Consider the following 16,739-nt stretch of genomic DNA (forward strand, 5'->3'; position numbering starts at 1 on the left):
AGGTGTAGGTATACCCTCAGTGCTGTTAGTGAGGGCATTCCAGGATTTTGACCCAGCAACAGTGAAGGAACGGCCAATATGTTTCCAAGTCAGGGTGGTGAGTGACTCGGAGGGGAGCCTCCAGGCGGTGAGGTTCCCAGGTATCTGCTGCTCTTGTCCTTCTAGATGGTAGAGGTCGTGGGTTTGGAAGGTGTTGCCTCAGGAGCCTTGGTGAGTTGCCACAGTGCATCTTGTAGATGGTACACACTGCTGCCACTGTGCGTCGGTGGTGGAGTGATTATTTGTGGTAATCAACTTTGACACCTCTGCTAAGATAAATTGATCATCCCCATTGAGCAAGAGGCCATTCAGTCCATTGTATCTGTGCTAGCCCATTCCCCTACAAGTCCCTCAAAACCTTTTCAATTTTTTCTATTGAATAAGGGGAGATGGTGGCGTGGTGTTAATATCACTGGACCAGTAATCCAGAGGCCCCGAGGCTATCGCTCAGTGGGACAAGAGTTCAAATCCCACCACGTCAGCTGGCGGAATTTAAATTCAATTCATAATTATTTCAGTTATGAGGATAGATTGGAGACATTGAAACGGTTCTCCTTGGAGAGAACAAAGCTGAGAGGAGATGTTCAAAATTAGGAGGAGGCCGGACAGACGAGGCGGGGAGAAACTGTTCCCGCTTGTAGAAGGATCGAGAAAGAGAGGGGCACAGATGTAAAAAGTGATTTGCAAAAGAAGCAAAAAGCAATGTGAGGAAAAAGCCTTTTCACCCAGCGAGTGGTTGGGATCTGGAATGCACGGCCTGGAAGTGTAGTGGAGGCAGGTTCAATCGAGGCAGCATTAGATGGTTATTTGAATAGAACAATGTGCAGGTGAACGGGGAAAGAGCAGGAGAACGGCACGGAGTTACGATGCTCGTAAGGAGAGCCAGTGCAGACACGATGGGCCTTCTGCATCGTAACAATTCTGTGACTAAAATCTGGAATTGAAAGTTAATCTCAGTAACGGTGGTCATAAAGCTATCGTCAATTGTTATAAAACCCATCCGGTTCATGTCAGCCCTTTAGGAAAGGAAATCTGTCGACCTTACCCGGTCTGGCTACATGTGACGGCAGACCCACAGCAAATGTGGTCGTCTCTTAAATGTCTCTCTTAAATGTCCCTCTGAAATGGTCTCGCAAGTCACTCATTTCAATGGCAATTCGGGGTAGCACAGTGGTTAGCACTGTCGCTTCACAAAAAAAAAAAGAGTGGCTACGGTAAATATTGGTCCTTTGGAAGATGAGAAGGGAGATTTAATAATAGGAGACGGGGAAATGGCTGAGGAGCTGAACAGGTTTTTTGTGTCAGTCTTCACAGTGGAAGACACAAATAACATGCCAGTGACTGATGGAAATAAAGATATGATAGGTGAGGACCTTGAGATTATTGTAATCACTAAGGAGGCAGTATTGGGCAAGCTAATGGGGCTAAAGGTAGACAAGTCTCCTGGCCCTGATGGGATGCATCCCAGAGTGTTAAAAGAGATGGCTAGGGAAATTGTAAACGCACTAGTGATAATTTATCAAAATTCACTAGACTCTGGGGTGGTCCCAGAGGATTGGAAAGTAGCAAACGTGACACCACTGTTTAAAAATGGAGGTCGGCAGAAAGCGGGTAATTATAGGCCGGTAAGCTTAACTTTGGTTGTAGGGAAAATGCTGGAATCTATCATTAAGGAGGAAATAGCAGGGCACCTGGAGGGAAATTGTCCCATTGGGCAGACGCAGCATGGGTTCATAAAGGGTAGGTCGTGTCTGACTAATTTGGTAGAGTTTTTTGAGGACGTTACCAGTGCAGTAGATAACGGGGAGCCAATGGATGTGGTATATCTGGATTTCCAGAAAGCTTTTGACAAGGTGCCACACAAAAGGTTGCTGCATAAACTAAAGATGCATGGCATTGAGGGTAAAGTGGTAGCATGGGTAGAGGATTGGTTAACTAACAGAAAGCAGAGAGTGGGGATAAATGGGTGTTTCTCTGGTTGGCAACCTGTAACTAGTGGGGTCCCTCAAGGATCAGTGTTGGGCCCGCAGTTGTTCACAATTTACATAGATGATTTGGAGCTGGGGACCAAGTGCAATGTGTCAAAGTTTGCAGACGACACTAAGATGAGCGCTAAAGCAAAAAGTGCAGAGGATACCGGCAGTCTGCAGAAGGATTTGGATAGGTTAGGTGAATGGGCTAGGGTCTGGCAGATGGAATTCAATGTTGCCAAGTGTGAGGCTATCCATTTTGGGAAGAATAACAGCAGAATGGATTATTATTTAAACGGTAAGATGTTAAAACATGCTGCTGTGCAGAGGGACCTGGGTGTGCTGGTGCACGAGTCGCAAAAAGTTGGTGTGCAGGTGCAACAGGACCGAGTTTAGGAGGAACGTCTTCACCCAAAGGGTTGTGAATCTCTGGAATTCCTTGCCCAGTGAAGCAGTTGAGGCTCCTTCTTTAAACGTTTTTAAGAAAAAGATAGATACCTTTCTAAAGAATAAAGGGATTCAGGAATATGGTGTACGGGCCGGAGAGTGGAGCTGAGTCCACAAAGATCAGCCGTGATCTCATTAAATGGCGGACCAGGCTCGAGGGGCCAGATGGCCTACTCCTGTTCCTAGTTCTTATGTTCTTATGTTCACAGCACCAGGGTCCCACGTTCGATTCCTGGCTTGGGTCACTGTCTGTGCTGAGTCTGCACGTTCTCCCCGTGTCTGCGTGGGTTTCCTCCGGGTGCTCCGGTTTCCTCCCACAAGTCCCGAAAGACGTGCCTGTTAGGTGAATTGGTCATTCTGAATTCTCCCCCAGTGTAACCGAACAAGCGCCGGAATGTGGCGAAGAGGGGCTTTTCACAGTAACTTCATTGCAGTGTTAATGTAAGCCTATTTGTGACACTAATAAAGATTATTGCCTTGCCAACGACATTCCACAAAACACATTTTTCCAAAGTGCCTTGGCCACTGTTTCCATTTCAACTGAATACCTCTTTCATTTTCCCCCATCGACCTGCCTCCCAATATTGCGGCAGCCATCACAATCCTCCGTCGAAGTCGGTGGCCAGGAATTGCCCTGAACGTTGTACGTTCCATGTCGTTATACACCACGCGACTGTTCATAGACGGAGCCATAACTGCTCATCACAAGACATTCATTCATTCTTTCCAATGTAAAACCAAGGCCAGCTCCAATTAATGCTCCCCCAGGTTTTATCTAATCTCTGCTTCCACTCACCTTTATATTGCAGCCGATTAGATCCACCCAAACATCCTAATCTTAAAAGATTAAAAGTGGTCAACAGGAAAGGATTTGACTTTCACAATCGCTGGATGTTCCAAGGCCCTTTACAGCCAATTATGTGATTTTTTTTGAAGCGTAGTCACTGCTGCAATGTAGGAAATGGGGCAGCCAATTTGCACACAGCAAGATCCCATGAACAGCAACTTGATAATAATTGGGTAATCTGTTTTTGAGATGTTTATCTCGGAATACAATTGGCTGGGACATTGGGGAGAACTCCCTTTGCTCTTCTTCACCACGGGATCCTTTACCTCCGCCTGAGGGGCAGACAGGCCCTCGGTTTAATGCCGCATCTGAAAGGCAGGGCCGCTGAAGCGGCAGCACTCCCTCGGTACTGAACTGCATGTGTCACTCTGGGTTTTGAAGTGGGACTTGTACCCACGACCTTTCGACTCAGCTGTGCCTCCATGGCTATTCCAAAGAGCAGGGCGCACGGTGGCACAGTGGTTAGCACTGTTGTGTCACAGCACCAGGGACCCGGCTTCGATTCCCGGCTTGGGTCGCTGTCTGTGCAGAGTCTGCACCTTCTCCTCGTGTCTGCGTGGGTTTCCTCCAAGTGCTCCGGCTTCCTCCCACAGTCAAAAGATGTGCGGGTTAGGTGGACTGGTCACGCTAAATTGCCCCGTACTGTCCAAAGGTTCGGTGTAGGGTTGCTGGATTACGGGGATAGGGTGGATTTAGATCGGGTGCTCTTTCAGGGGCAGGTGTAGACGCAATGGACCAAAAGGCCTCCTCCTGCACTGTAAATTCTATGATTCAGGGGAGTTACCCCTCAAGAATCTTACCAAAACTGATTCTCTGGTCATGATCACATGATTGTGTGACATCTTGGAAGTGCGCAAATTAGTTGCTGTCTTTCCTACACCACACAAAAAAAAAAGTGCTTCATTGGCTATGAAACGCTACGAGGCATCCTGCAGTTGTGAAAATTGCTATACAAGTTAGAGTCTTTGTGTCAAGAGTTAAGTCCTGAAGCACTGTGGCTCTCAGACGATACAGGGGGATGAGTCAGTACACCAAGAGGCAACGGTCCGACATGAGGTTTGGGGGGGGGGGGGGGGGGGGGGGGGAAGAGAACTCCTGGTTTCCTTTCCCAAAAGGAAGGAACAGGAAGACACCATTCAACCAATCCAGCATGTCCTGCCACCCAATTAGACCAAGGCCGTTTCTGTAGCCCAACTCCATCTGCCTGCCTCGGTGTGACACGTCCCTTGATATCCTTACCCGACAGAATTAGAGTTCATTTCAGAGCTCCCAAATCCTGGGGAGCAATGGGTTACAACAGGAGCTGTGGAAAGGGTCTTGGTTTCAGTCTAATGAGAAAAGGGAGCTGTTTAATGTTTCAGTATTCGTATCAAGTTACAAGTGCTCATCTCCCAGGCTGCACACAGTGAAATTACTCACTTAGCTGATCAAAATGAATGCGTCTGTAATCAGATAACATGTTAAACCCTTGTGGGTATCTTTCTACCTTACCTTACTCCTCATTGATAATACATGGCCTCTTTACCAAAATGAATGACTTGCATTTATATAGCACCTCTCACAATGTCGGGACACCCTAAATAGCTGCAAAACCAATTGGCTATGATTTTGCAGTCAGTGTGTTGTAGATGTGGCAGCCAATTTGCACTCAGCAAACTCCTTCACACAGCGATGTGGTAACAACCAGATACTCTTGCTACAGTGATGTTGATTGAGGGATAAATATTGGCCAGGACACCAGGTAGAACTCTCCTGCAGTTCATAGAATCCCTACAGTGCAGGAGGAGCCGAATGGGCAGCAGGGTAGCACAGTGGTTAGCACTGTTGCTTCACAGCTCCGGGGTCCCAGGTTCGATTCCCGGCTTGGGTCACTGTCTGTGCGGAGTCTGCACTTTCTCCCCGTGTCTGCGTGGGTTTCCTCCGGGTGCTCCGGTTTCCTCCCACAGTCCAAAGATGTGCAGGTTAGGTGGATTGGCCGTGATAAATTGCCCTTAGTGTCCAAAAAAGTTAGGTGGGGTTACTGGGTTACGGGGATAGGGTGGAGGTCTTGAACCCACTCGAGGGGTCAAAATGCCACCCACAGGGTCGCGGCTGACACATCAGGAGACAAAAGCCAGTCACCATGGAGCGGAAGGAGCTGGATGGCAGGTATTGAGCTCATGTTTGAGCGAAAAACATTGGTCATGACACCAAGGTGAGAACACTCTTCCATTTCTATGAATAATGCCATGGGGTTTTTTTTGTTCGAGATTTTGTTAATTGAATTTAAATTCCACCAGCTGCCGACGTGGGATTTGAACCACTGTCTGCAGAGCATTACTATATAAAGGGCAATATTACAGTGAGCTGCTGCTTGGATGGCCTGAGATAAACAAAATCCCTTTCGTGGCCTAGAGCGGAATCCATAACTTGTTGTAGCGTTAAGAGGAACATAGGACCAGGAAGAGGCCATTTAACCTCTCGAGTCCCCATCGTTATTCAATTAGATCATAGCTGATACAGAGCTATGTCCAGCTCCCCCACCATCCTTTGCCCCATATCCCTCAGTACCTTCAAAACTCTACCAATCTCAGTTTTAAAATTAACAATTGACATAGTAACTTGCAGAAGCGAGCTCCAGGTCTTCTACCACCCTTTTTGTGCAGAAGTTTTCCCTAACTTCATTCCTGGAATGTCCGGCACCTCAGACAGGGTCGTACTCCCTCACTGGCACTTGGGAGCGTTAGCCCAGAATTTGTGTTCAAGGCTCGAGTGGGCCTGGAACCCAGGATTTTCCAACTGATCAGAAAGAGTGCTACCCATTTAGCCATGGTTACCACCTGTTATGGGCCAGGATTTAGAGAACCCCAAAGTGTATCATGGAGTTCACCTGACCCTCAACTTTTAATAGATTGTGGTATGGGGAGCACACGGCCCACTCTACAGGTGTGGTACAGCAGAAATCAAAAAGTATTTTTTAAAGCAAAACAATGTTTATTCTATGAACTCAAGTTAAGCTTTTTAAAACATAGCGAACAACTTAGCAACCATCAATTCAAATACAACCCCCAAAGAATACAACACTAAGTAATCCTTTAAGCTTTCCTTTTAACAACCATAAGACTTAAAACACTTTTTACCAGAAGCACATCAGGTTAAAGTCACCACTGTTATTAGTTTTAAATTACCAGGATCGATTTACAGTTTTTAGATTACAGAAGAGAGTCATACCCCTTCTGGCTGTGTCTGCAGCTACCCAGCTCTGAAAACGAATCTAAAACACACCCTGCAGCAAACAGCCTAAAATGAAAGTTAAAAAGCTGACAGACAGCCCAGCTCCACCCACTCTGACATCACTGCAGTAATAAACGCCCATTTCTTAAAGGTACTCTCACTACAGATATTTATATACACCCCCATTTATAAACACCCATTTCTTACAGGTAATCTCACATGACACACCTCTTCGCTGATGATAAGTCACAGAATATTCCATTATATATCAAATATCACTCCGCATTATAATGACCAGGGAAGGACTAAGCAAAAAGGGATAAGCTTAAGGGCAGCATGGTGGCGCAGTAGGTTAGCACTGCTGCCTCATGGCGCCGGGGTCTCAGGTTCGATCCCGGCTCTGGGTCACTGTCCATGTGGAATTTGCACATTCTCCCCATGTTTGCGTGGGTCTCGTCCCCACAACCTAAACATGTGCAGGGGAGGTGGATTGGCCACGCTAAATTGCCCCTTAATTGGAAAAAAATGAATTGGGTACTCTAAAGTTAAAAAAAAAAAATGTTTTAAGGGTTGATCTTGAATAAAACAATCCAGCAGTTAAGTGCTCAAACTGACCTTCACCTCTTACCAAAGTGCAATTACTTGTGGGAAACGGCATTCGGTTAATGGATAATTAGTGGTTAATTATTATCATTGCGGGAAGCTCAGATGGGATGTGTTGCTGTTTTGTGAAAACATTTAACCCAACTGGGTGACAAATGCGGCAGGTGGAAGCTTTTTCTACTGCATCCTGCAAACTGTGGCAAACTTCACAAATCGAGTGAAGTGATCAGCGCCGGACTGGCCCACAAGACGCAATGGGGGGCGGGGGGGGGGGGGGGGGGGGGGGGGGTGGAAGAATGAGTGCATTGGTGATGTCGCTCCAGCCATTTGGTAGGTGGTGGTTGCTGCTTGTATGTAAACATTCGAAACATCATGTTTCAGAACAAGGCCCGATGGAGCGCCTGTCAGATATTCCATTCAGTTTTTTTTTAAATTAACGTGGTAGGTAAACATCCACACCGATCCAAACACAGATCTCCCGAGACATTCTTTCGGATGCCAACATGCGTGTTGCAGCCTGGAGCTGTGGATAGTGACGGTTGAGGCTCCAACATTCTTTCTACCGTGTGTCCGACCAGGAATTTCTCACCCTCTCACCTCCTGCGTTGGAAGGATTTTGAAGGTTGATACTCAACCCGTTTGAACGCACCTTCCTTGGCCAAGGACTGGGGTGGGATTCAAACCCGGACATTCTGGTTCAGAGGTAGGGACGCTAACCCCACTGCGGCACGAGACAAGTGGTCTGTACATTCCTAAATCTGAAGACCGTGTACCAATATTGAACACGCTTTTAAGACCAGAAGGACCAGATTGCTCCGCACTTCAATCATGGCTGATATTTTTCTCATCCCCATTCTCCCCATATCCCCTTATTAATCAAGATCCCATTTATCTCGGTTTTAAAGACACTCTGTGAATTGGCCTCCACAGCCTTCTGCGGATAAGAGTTCCACAGATTCACCACCATCTGGCTGAAGAAATTCCTCCTCATCTGTTTTAAAGGATCATCCCTTTGGTCTGAGATGGTGTCCTCTGCTTCTAATTTTTCCTACAAGTGGAAACATCCTCTCCATAATCCACTCTATCCAGGCCTCGCAGTATCCTGCAAGTTTCAATAAGACCCCCCTCATCCTTCTAAACTCCAACGAGTACAGACCCAGAGTCCTCAACCGTTCCTCATCTGACAAGTTCTTCATTCCAGGGCTCATTCTTGTGAACCTCCTCTGGACCCTTTCCAAGGCCAGCACATCCTTCCTGAGATACGGGGTCCAAAACTGCTCACAATACTCCAAATGGGGTCTGACCAGAGCCTTATTCAGCCTCAAGAGGTACATTCCTGGTCTTGTACTCTAGCTCTCTCGACATGAATGCTAACATTGTGTTTGCCTTCCTAACTGCCGACTGAACCGGACTTACTGAAGCGAGTTGTTGTGATCTGGAAGGGCGGGGGAAGCAGATTCAATCGGGACTTGCAAAAGGGAATGTTTTGTAGGACTAAGGGGGAAAGGGAGCAGGGCCAGTGGGACTAACTCTTTCAAAGAGCTAGCACTTCTGATGGGCTCAAAGCCACCTTCTGTTTCGTATGTTTCGACCTCCTGACATTCACAGGCACCATTGGGACAAGCACACGAGATTCAGTGAAATCAAACAATTCGCCGTTTCACAACAGAAAAGAATTGATCTTGCCCCAAGCACTGACCTGGATTCTACACTGCAGGATCAGGGATGAAGCACAATTAATGGTGACAGCTGAAAGGCTGGAAATATTCACTAAAAGCACACTCATTTACCAGGTGTTAATTCTCGGGTGTATTTTTCAAACACTCACATGTGCAGTTTATCTTGTTCATCCATATTGCTTCCCAGTCTGGCAACGCGGAAAATGTAAACTTAAAATTCTCATCCTGTTTCTCGAATTCTTCCATGGGCTCACCCTCTCTATCCCCGTAATCTCATCCAGCCACACAGATTCCGGGATCTGTGAGTTCCTGTGATTCTGGTCTGTTGTGTATTGTCAAACCCCATTGCTCTGCCAGTGGCTGCCTGGGCCCTAACATAGGAACAGGAGGCCATTCGGCCCATCGAACGTGCTCCGTCCTTCAATAAGATCATGGCTGATTGGACAGTTCAATGTATTCACACCCACTATACTCACAGCGCTTTACATTGTGAATTAGAAAGCTCCAAAACTCCCCCCCCCGAAACCTCTCCACATTGCTCTCCTCCTAAAAGGTACTTTTAAAAACCGACCTCCTCAACTAGGCTATTGATCACCCGCCCTGATATCACCTTGTGTAGTTCAATGTCAGATTTTGTTTGACAATGCTACTGTGCAGAATCTTACGATGTTTTCCTTGAAAACATGCTCGATAAAGTTGTTGATTTATTGAGTTATATCGCTGCATTATATACAAGTTCAGCTTTTAAATGTAATAGTACAGTATTATGCTAAATGCTCAAACTTTGAATATATTCAAGAGGCGGCTGGATATAGCACTTGGGGAGAATGGGATCAAAGGCTATGGGGAGAAAGCAGGATTAGGCTATTGAGTTGGATGATCAGCCATGATTGTGATGAATGGCGGAGCAGGCTCGAAGGGCCAAAAGGCCTCCTCCTGCTCCTATCTTCTATGTATCTATGTATTACATCCAACTAGAACGTTCCTGTAAAGATTTCATCCTCAGAGTTGGTTTCTGGTTGAACTTTCCTGTTCCATGTGTTAGGATTCAACCAAAATGTCACTCCCCCACCCCGCCCCCAAAAAGGTTGGTTTATTATCCTCGTCTTTCAGTTCCTACATATCCAAGCACTCCCTCCAACACAACCTGAGCTTCTCCCAGCCCGTCAATCCTGGCATTCCCCAGTCCACCTCTTTATCCATTCCTCAGCAGTCACGCCTTCGGCAACCAACAGACTTCCCGGAATTCTTTCCCTAAAATTCTCCAGCCGCCTCTCCTTCGATAAGGCTTTACTCAAAATTCACTTTTTTCATCAAACCCTTCTACTTCCTTTCTTCAATCAGCAGTCTATCCTCCCCTCAAGCCCCTGCAAAGGCCTCCTGCGATGCTTTGCGACAGTCACTGTACAGAACTCCATATTATTTTTTTTTAAAGGTTATAGACAAAGTGGTAAAGGCACAAAAATAGGGTTACAAGAACTGGGAGGTTATAACCATCAGGCAAAAGTAGAAGAGACTCGGGCTTCTCTCTCTAGGAGAGAGATGACTGAGGGGAGACTCGAAGAGGTCTTTTAAAGTATGGAAGGATAGACGTGGAGAAGATGTTTCCACTTGTGAGGAGAGACCAGAACTAGGAGAAATAAATATATGACAAGTCACTAATAAACCCAGCGGGGAGTTCAGGAAAAACCTCTTTCCACAGAAAGTGGGGAGGATTGTGGGACTCGCTCCCACGGGGAGTGGGGAAGAATGTGGGACACGCCCCCACAGAGCGTGGGGAGAATGTGGGACACGCTCCCACGGGGAGTGGGGAGAATGTGGGACTCGCTCCCACGGAGAGTGGGGAGAATGTGGGACTCGCTCCCCCGGGGAGTGGGGGGGAATGTGGGACACGCTCCCACGGGGAATGGAGAGGAATGTGGGACACGCTCCCACGGGGAATGGGGAGGAATGTGGGACTCGCTCCCACGGGGAGTGGGGAGAATGTGGGACACGCCCCCACAGAGCGTGGGGAGAATGTGGGACACGCTCCCACGGGGAGTGGGGAGGAATGTGGGACTCGCTCCCACGGGGAGTGGGGAGAATGTGGGACTCGCTCCCCCGGGTAGTGGGGGGGAATGTGGGACTCGCTCCCACGGGGAGTGGGGAGAATGTGGGACTCGCTTCCACGGGGAGTGGGGAGAATGTGGGACTCGCTCCCACGGGGAGTGGGGAGGAATGTGGGACTCGCTCCCACGGGGAGTGGGGAGGAATGTGGGACACGCTCCCACGGGGAGTAATGTGGGACTCGCTCCCACGGGGAGTGGGGAGGAATGTGGGACTCGCTCCCACGGGGAGTGGGGAGGAATGTGGGACTCGCTCCCACGGGGAATGGGGAGAAATGTGGGACTCGCTCCCACGGGGAGTGGGGAGAATGTGGGACTCGCTTCCACGGGGAGTGGGGAGAATGTGGGACTCACTTCCACGGGGAGTGGGGAGGAATGTGGGACTCGCTCCCACGGGGAGTGGGGAGGAATGTGGGACTCGCTCCTACGGGGAGTGGGGAGAATGTGGGACTCGCTTCCACGGGGAGTGGGGAGAATGTGGGACTCACTTCCACGGGGAGTGGGGAGGAATGTGGGACTCGCTCCCATGAGGAGTGGGGAGGAATGTGGGACTCGCTTCCACAGGGAGTGGAGAGAATGTGGGACTCGCTCCCACGGGGAGTGGGGAGGAATGTGGGACTCGCTTCCACGGGGAGTGGAGAGAATGTGGGACACGCTTCCACGGGGAGTGGGGAGAATGTGGGACTCACTCCCACGGGGAGTGGGGAGGAATGTGGGACTCGCTCCCACGGGGAGTGGGGAGAATGTGGGACTCGCTTCCACGGGGAGTGGGGAGAATGTGGGACACGCTTCCACGGGAGTGGGGAGAATATGGGGCTCGCTTCCACGGGGAGTGGGGAGAATGTGGGGCTCGCTCCCACGGGGAGTGGGGAGGAATGTGGGACTCGCTTCCACGGGGAGTGGGGAGAATGTGGGACACGCTTCCACGGGAGTGGGGAGAATATGGGGCTCGCTTCCACGGGGAGTGGGGAGAATGTGGGGCTCGCTCCCACGGGGAGTGGGGAGGAATGTGGGACTCGCTCCCACGGGGAGTGGGGAGGAATGTGGGACTCGCTCCCACGGGGAGTGGGGAGGATGTGGGACACGCTCCCACGGGGAGTGGGGAGGAATGTGGGACACACTCCCACGGGGAGCGGGAAGAATTTGGAAGTCGCTCCCACAGGGAGTGGTTAAGGTGAATGGTACTTGTGGGTAAAAACGAGGGGGAAAGGATCAAATGATATGGGCAAGAAGATTGGGAGGAAGATCAGGTGGAGCGCAAAGACCAGCACAAACCAGATGGGAGGAGTGGCCTGTTTAGGTCATGCATGCAGTCCTTCACAAACGTGCTCCCAAAATGCAAATGATAATTTAACGATCAATCTGAGCTTCATCCAGAACCAGAGGAGGAGGTGGACCCAAAGCACAACACAACCTGTGTTGTGAGTCAAAATAGGCGCAGCGAGGGGAAGCTGTGCCTCAATAGGACATGCAAGAATTTGTAAGCTGGGTTCATCAAATATGATCAGATTATAATCAGATTGAGTGCAACATTACAAACTGTATGTACTAGGATTCTATATTTACTGGGAAAATCATTTGAATCCCATGCTGACTGAGTCTTGTCTCAGAGTTCTGTGCTGAGTGAGTTGAGGACAGTGTTGACTCAGTTCTTTATGTCTGTCACCTAAAGCACATGATTGCTGGTAGCTTGGCACCAATTTGACAACCGGGAGATGCTCTAAAGTACAAAAATGTGGCGATGGCGTTAAGGAGAAGTGATCTCGAAGATCGGGTCTAAGGGTTGTTATTGGAGTTCCATTCCTGGGAGTGCTTGATGCAAACACGGAGTGACACATCCTCCAGTTTCTACATCCTGAAGGCAGCAGATTTACCAACTGAGCGACATGAGCAACCCTTCTGGCCTGGGCTTTAAACCAAGTCTCGATACAATGATGTAAAATTACAGAGAAAGCAGCAGACTCCCAAAGGTCACTTGTCTAAATGCCCTCTGGATGGAGTGATCTTATTTCACTGAAAGTCAGAGTGTCAATGGACAAAACCTCTCAGTCTCCTGCTTTCCCATCACATGGCGATTGGAGATGGCCAAATAGCCCCTCAAACCAATCCTCCTTTCAATGAGATCAAGGCTGATCTTTATCCTAACTCTTCATGTCAATCATGGCTCAATGGGAGGCACCTCTCGCCTCCGAGTCAGAGGGTTGCGGGGGAGACGTTTGTTTCGTTGCAGTCCCTGTGTACGTACACCCACTGTGCCATTAGAGTGGGACTTACAGGATTTTGACCCAACGACAGTGAAGGAACAGCGATAGTCAAAAGTCTGGATGGTGAGTGACTTGGCAGGGAACCTCCAGGTGGTGGTGTTCCCAGGTATCTGCTGCTCTTGACCTTCTAAGCGGTAGAGGTCGTGGGTTTGGAAGGTTATTTTTTTAAAACTGCAATAAAATGGTAGTTGGTGGAACTCTTGACATGTGACCACTTGTCAGGTTTATTTGGTCTCAGGTTCGATGCTCAGAATATTTCCCCATCGGGAATGATGATTATTTTAAGGCACTCTGCTGCTCAAGTGGACAGTTGGCTGGTCGGTGATAGAATGGTTATTGATGGAGGAACAGAATATTAGAGAGCTCTACAGCACAGTGGGAGGCCATTCACCCCATTGTGATCCTGCTAGTTCTTTGAAAAACCGATTCGATTAATCTCGTTCTCCTTGCTCTTTCCCTATAGCTATGTTTCCTTTCCAAGTAGTTATCCAATTTTCCTTTTGAAAGTTCCGATTGAATCTGCTTCTACTGCCTTTTCAGGCAGTGCGTTCCGGATCACCACAACGCGGTGTAAAAATATTTATCTTCATCTCTCCCTCTAGATCTTTGGCCAATAATCTTATGTCTATGTCCTCTTGTTACTGCCCCTCCTACTAGTGGAAATGGTTCCTGCCTATCCAAGTCGCAAAATGTTACGTGCGTCTAATTCTTTTCTCTTCCCAGGAGGACGATCCCAGTTTCTCTGATCTCGTCACATGACTGAACTCCCTCATCCCTGGCATCACTTGCATGAGGGAACATGACCAGGGAGCTGCTCAAGCCCAGACCCTGGCATTGGCACTGGGCCTTGTCTGACCTACATGTGGCAGGTCAACACCACATATTTAACACAGCGCCCAGTGATGTGGTTCACAAAGCCACCCAGCTGGAATCGGGGCAACTTTGGACAGACATCAATTGCTTCCGTCTTTAATACGGTCGTCAATGCTACTGGGAGGGGTTTTCTGCTTCTTTTTTTTTAAAATTTAGAGTACAATTAATTTTTCCAATTAAGGGGCAATTTAGTGTGGCCAATCCACCTACTCTGCACATCTTTGGGTTGTGGGGGTGAAACCCACACGAACACGGGGAGAATGTGCAAACTCCACAGGGACAGTGACCCAGAACCGGGATTGAACCCGGGACCTCGGCGCCGTGAGGCAGTAGTGCTAACCAATGCGCCACCGTGGGTTTTCTGCTTATTGAGCAGATGGGGTGTATACCCATTGGAATTTAGGAGAATGAGAGGTGATCTTATTGAAACGGGGGTAAGGGGGATGCAGAGAGGGGGACAGTTTAAAAATAAGGGGGCACCCATTGGGAAATGGGGAGACGGCTGTACTGCGCTGCAATGTTCGATGTTCTCCTCTGGGGGTTATTAGTCTGTTGAATTCTTCTCCTGCCCCAAGAGAGCATTGAAGGTTGGGTCTTCAATGTGTATATTCAAGGCCGAGTTTAGACAGATTTGTGATGGACCAGGGAGCTGACAGGAAAATGGAGTTGGGAGACCATTGTCATGTTGACCATGATCTCAAGAATGGCGAAGCAGGCAGGTTGAAGGGGCTGAATGGTCTGCTCCTAATTTCTGTCTTGTCTGCCTCAAGACCAATTTCTAACAAATGCAAAGAACAAAAGTTGTGTGTGCAGCTGGTTTACATGTGATTTCACCAGTGTTACTAGGTGGATATAACCCATGACATTAGTCTTTTCCAATACCCTTTGCTAACACTGCAGCCTCCCCAGGTTTAATGTTGCTTTCTCTACTTACTGTTGCTGGATTTCAGGTCCCGGTGAATGACCGGGATCACAGCTTCATTGTGGAGGTAGTTCATTCCTCTGGCGATCTGCACAGCCCAGTTAACCAGGACATGAGGGGGCACCTTTCTGCCGGCCAGGGCCCGGTTTAAGGCCCCACCCCGGGCATACTCCATGACCAGGCACAGGTTGGGCTCCTTGAGGCAGACCCCCTTCAGCAGGATGATGTTAGGATGCCTCAGCATGCCGAACAGCTTGGCCTCCTTGCGGACGTTGTCGGCCGTCGCGCTGATGTCCTCGTCGGGATCTTGCCTTGCCGCTTTCACCGCCACCACGTCCCGTCCCCAGACGCCCTTGTAAACCTTGCCGAAGCCGCCCACCCCGATGATCTCCTCCAGCAGCAGCTCGCTGAAGTCGATGACCGGGGGCAGCGGGTAGTCCTCCCCGCCATACGCCGCCGGCTGGCTGCTGACATAGTTGCTGGGGAAGATGCCCACCTTGTCCTGGATCTTGCCTGTCCACCAGCCCTCGTCCCCGGAGACGTGCGAGTCCTTGGACAACAGCTCCACCAGGTCCCCCCGGCGGAGGGTCAGCTCCTCGTCAGCCGTGGATTCGTAGTCGAACACGGCCGTCCAGAAGCTGCGGGAGCCAGGGGCAGGAGGAGGCAGCAGGAGAGGGCAGCCTCCAGGAGACTGGATGGAGGGTGACTCCTGATGGTCCCCATTGCAAGTGGCAGCCTCTGCTGCTGGGGACTCGCTGCAACTCATTGCTGCTGGCTCCATTGCAGAAAAGCCCGGCTTGTGCATCCATACAGCAGGCTAGCCATTGAGAGCTGGGGCTGCTTAATGAAGGGCTGGCATTGCTCCCCCTCTCTCCATGGCTCAAATGCCCCTGCAAAGGGCCCTCCTTTTTATGCAACAATTAATTTTCTTTTTCCTGCCCGCTCGGCTTTGCATTCTAACCTAAAATACCATTTCTCCCCCTACCCCCTTGAAAAATAAAGAATTAAAGGGCCAGCAACTTCCGCGTTGCCAGAACTCCAGCTCCTGTGTCAGTTTCTCTGGCCGGGATTGTTACAATCTCAGCTGTTCCAGCCGATACACTGCGCCGGCCACGCGACGCCCGCCGGGAGTTGTAGTCATCGGCCCCGCCTCTAACACAGGGGAGACCCGGGCGGGGTCTACAACTCCCGGCGGGCAGCGCGCGCCGCCCAGCCCGGGGGGCGCGGATTGGCCTCTCTCCCGGCCAATAGGTGGATCCTATTCCTTTGTCGGCCCCGCCTATCAGGGAGGGCGGGTTCTGGGCTGCTGAGGACCGGGAATGGTTAGACATCTTTATAATGATAATAATCTTTATTATTGTCACAAGTAGGCTTACATTAACAATTGTGTCTTCAGTGAAAAGAACGGTTGCAGTTTGATGGCTCACGTTGCAAATCTAACATCCTATGTTGCTCAAATAAACTGCAACCTCCTTATTCCACCTTTGAATTACATTGCATTTTGCAGGTCTCTGCCCAGCCCCCTCTCTGATTCCCTGCCCAGGCAATGGATATAGACACACAGATATCTATATATATATATATATATATATATATATATGTGTGTGTGTGTGTGTGTAGGCAGTTTGTGGAATGTTTCCTCACCCTGACATTGTAAAGTTGAAAGGGCTCATTGAAAGGCTGGTGTGTTCCCCCTGTGCATGCCACTCGGCGCTTGTTTTCTCTGAAGGGGAAGCCCTAAAGTGGGAATCGTGCAAGCAGGGTCGCCCGCAACAGT

At 49.3% G+C, this 16,739-nt stretch overlaps 1 protein-coding gene across 1 annotated transcript in view; it reads right to left on the reverse strand.

Annotated features, from left to right (window-relative positions):
- Window positions 1-16,049, reverse strand: part of map3k10 (mitogen-activated protein kinase kinase kinase 10) — a 268,683-nt gene extending 252,634 nt beyond the window's left edge. Inside the window, exon 1 of the mRNA XM_072490003.1 lies at window positions 14,975-16,049. Within this exon, the coding sequence (XP_072346104.1) occupies window positions 14,975-15,767 (793 nt within the window). The 5' untranslated portion in view covers window positions 15,768-16,049. The remainder of the gene's footprint in view (window positions 1-14,974) is intronic.
- Between the last annotated feature and the right edge of the window lie 690 nt (window positions 16,050-16,739).

Source organism: Scyliorhinus torazame, chromosome 25 (assembly GCF_047496885.1).
Source record: "Scyliorhinus torazame isolate Kashiwa2021f chromosome 25, sScyTor2.1, whole genome shotgun sequence".
Lineage (NCBI taxonomy): Eukaryota > Metazoa > Chordata > Chondrichthyes > Carcharhiniformes > Scyliorhinidae > Scyliorhinus > Scyliorhinus torazame.